Source organism: Plasmodium cynomolgi (assembly GCF_000321355.1).
Source record: "Plasmodium cynomolgi strain B DNA, scaffold: 0127, whole genome shotgun sequence".
Classification (NCBI taxonomy): Eukaryota; Apicomplexa; class Aconoidasida; order Haemosporida; family Plasmodiidae; genus Plasmodium; species Plasmodium cynomolgi.
In genome coordinates this window covers 1,491-3,842 of record NW_004192737.1, presented here as the reverse complement: position 1 = coordinate 3,842, position 2,352 = coordinate 1,491, and the positions used below count along the sequence as shown (strand labels likewise).

The window sequence follows — 2,352 nt, the reverse complement described above, 5'->3', positions numbered from 1 at the left end:
TGCAAGATTATAACAATTTTTTACGTCTAAATATTGTAAAAAAGAAATTTCTACAAAATGTACAACAAAAACTTATTCTAATGCGAAATCTCTCCTACCTTGTAAAAAATAAAGAACACGAAAAATAGCCCAAGTACAAAAAAGGCAGCTAAAACGAACACATAGAATAGGTCACAAAATATTGTATTACATTGGAGTTTCAATGAACTTAAGCGTATAACATAATAATCAATGGCTGTAGGTTTTCCTACTCTTTCAAAACGTTTCCCTTTATCCTCTAATTTGTCACATTCAAATTCTTTATAAAGTTCGTACGGATTATAACTCTGATCACACTTAAAATAATCGCAGTTGTTATGGCATTCTTTAGAACGGAAATAACAAATGCAACAATTACCTATGTACTTTTTATATAGTACGTTAATATGTTTAACATAATCACAACATTTTTGTCTACTTTCGTTTTTATAAGGTGAATACTTTTTAAGGTTTTCAAATACCATAAAATAGTCATGCATATGCTTCATTTCTTTTAATTCACCCACTTTTGCTTTATGCCTATAATCCACGTAGCATTTTTTGTTTTTTCAAATTTGTGATTAATTTTGTATATTACTTCAAAAAGATTATTAACATCAGGTATGTCAACAATGTAATTAGAATTATTACTAAACGTTTTACTTATTTGGTCGTATAACCAATAAGTGAAATATAAACAGTGTTCATTATTATCTTTATTACCTTCCATTTTATGTAACTTTTTAAATTTGTTTCTATCTTAGCGCAAAGTATGTAATTTTCACATCTATCATCTATTGATGGTTTTATTTTTGAGCAATATTCATTAAATTCAGAAGAATATCTATCACTATTAAACTCTTCATATGTCTTAAGCAAACTTAATTCACTTAAAATTGAATCCTGAAACATAAAAAAATTAATGATGCAAATACAATATTTTTTGTTTCAACATATTATATAACGTTTACTATGGAGAGTAGTACAATTTCATAAAATGATATAAAAATAATTTTAATTAAAAAAGATAATGTACTATTTCATATTCTCCTTGCGTACTATGAACTCCAGAATTATGTTCAGCTACACTACATATCGAAAATTTATTTGGGCTTTTTACTTTTTTCGAATCCTCAACATTTTTGAATTCAGGTAATCGTGGTAAATCTATAGTTTTACATCCTTTAAAATTGTATTTACTAGTTCTATATATATATTCAAATTCTTTCAGTGCCTCACAAAACTTATCATCTTTTTTTTCATAACATTCATATATATATTTTGAATATTCCCTAACGCAGTTATTAGCATAATCTAAACAATTTTTTCTTTATTAACATCCTTATATTCTATATTTTTTATTTTATTATAATTGTCGTACAATTTATACATTGAATTCATCTTATTATAATAATTATCCTGAATATTATTTATTTTATTCTTTAACTTACTCAAAGAACCTTCAGTATTAAAAAACTTTCAAAGTGCTTATATATCTTAGATCTATTTTCGGACAACTCTACATGACTTCTTAATTTATCATTAAGCCAATAGTTAAAATATTCTATACAATAATCCTCTTTTTGTACGCCCATATTATTTCCATTTTTAGAAGAAAATATAAAATATTTTATAAATTGTTCACAAATGTTTTGAATTTTTCCATCCCATATATTATCCTCATCTATAACATTTTTGCAGAGAGAAATATCTTCTTCATCATTACCTTTTTCAATAGCTTCCTTTTCATTAGCTTCATACACACATAAATATCGGAAAATGAAATACTAGATAAAAAAAGAAAGTTTTAATATATAAATACGGAAACAAATTAATTCAAAAATTTACCTATTGCACTATTATATCAATATAGAACCCCCAAAAAAAACTATCAAAATCGAAAAAGTGAATTCATAGTTACCTTTTGCTCACCTGTATCTGCAGCTTCCATTTCTTCTCTATTTTTACCTCTTAAATAAAATAGAAATTATTGTGATGTTATAAGTAGTTATATTGAATAAAAAAGATATATATATTTTATTAATCCAATACGCATTCTTCTTAGTAAATTATTATTTATATGTAAGAATAGCTTTATCATAATTAACCATTAATTGGAGTTTAAGCAATATTAATTGTGTCATTCATGCTATATAAATCTAATTCTAAAGTGTTCTATATTTCCATAATATTTGGAGATCTTCATATATTCTCTTTTATATTTCCATTTATTCATGTAATATGACAATGTATATGCTTTAAATAATAAGTCGTGTAACATTAATATTACTAAAAAAATAATATAACTTTTATGTAAATACTTAATCGTTAATA

The 2,352-nt window shown here is 24.2% G+C and overlaps 1 protein-coding gene across 1 annotated transcript; it reads right to left on the bottom strand.

Annotated features, from left to right (window-relative positions):
* Positions 1–1,495: 1,495 nt before the first annotated feature.
* Positions 1,496–1,805, bottom strand: PCYB_002500 (hypothetical protein; the record flags this gene model as incomplete). Its single annotated transcript, XM_004227671.1, has 1 exon — positions 1,496–1,805. A coding segment is annotated over one exon (310 nt), but the record flags the coding sequence as incomplete, so codon positions are not given.
* Between the last annotated feature and the right edge of the window lie 547 nt (positions 1,806–2,352).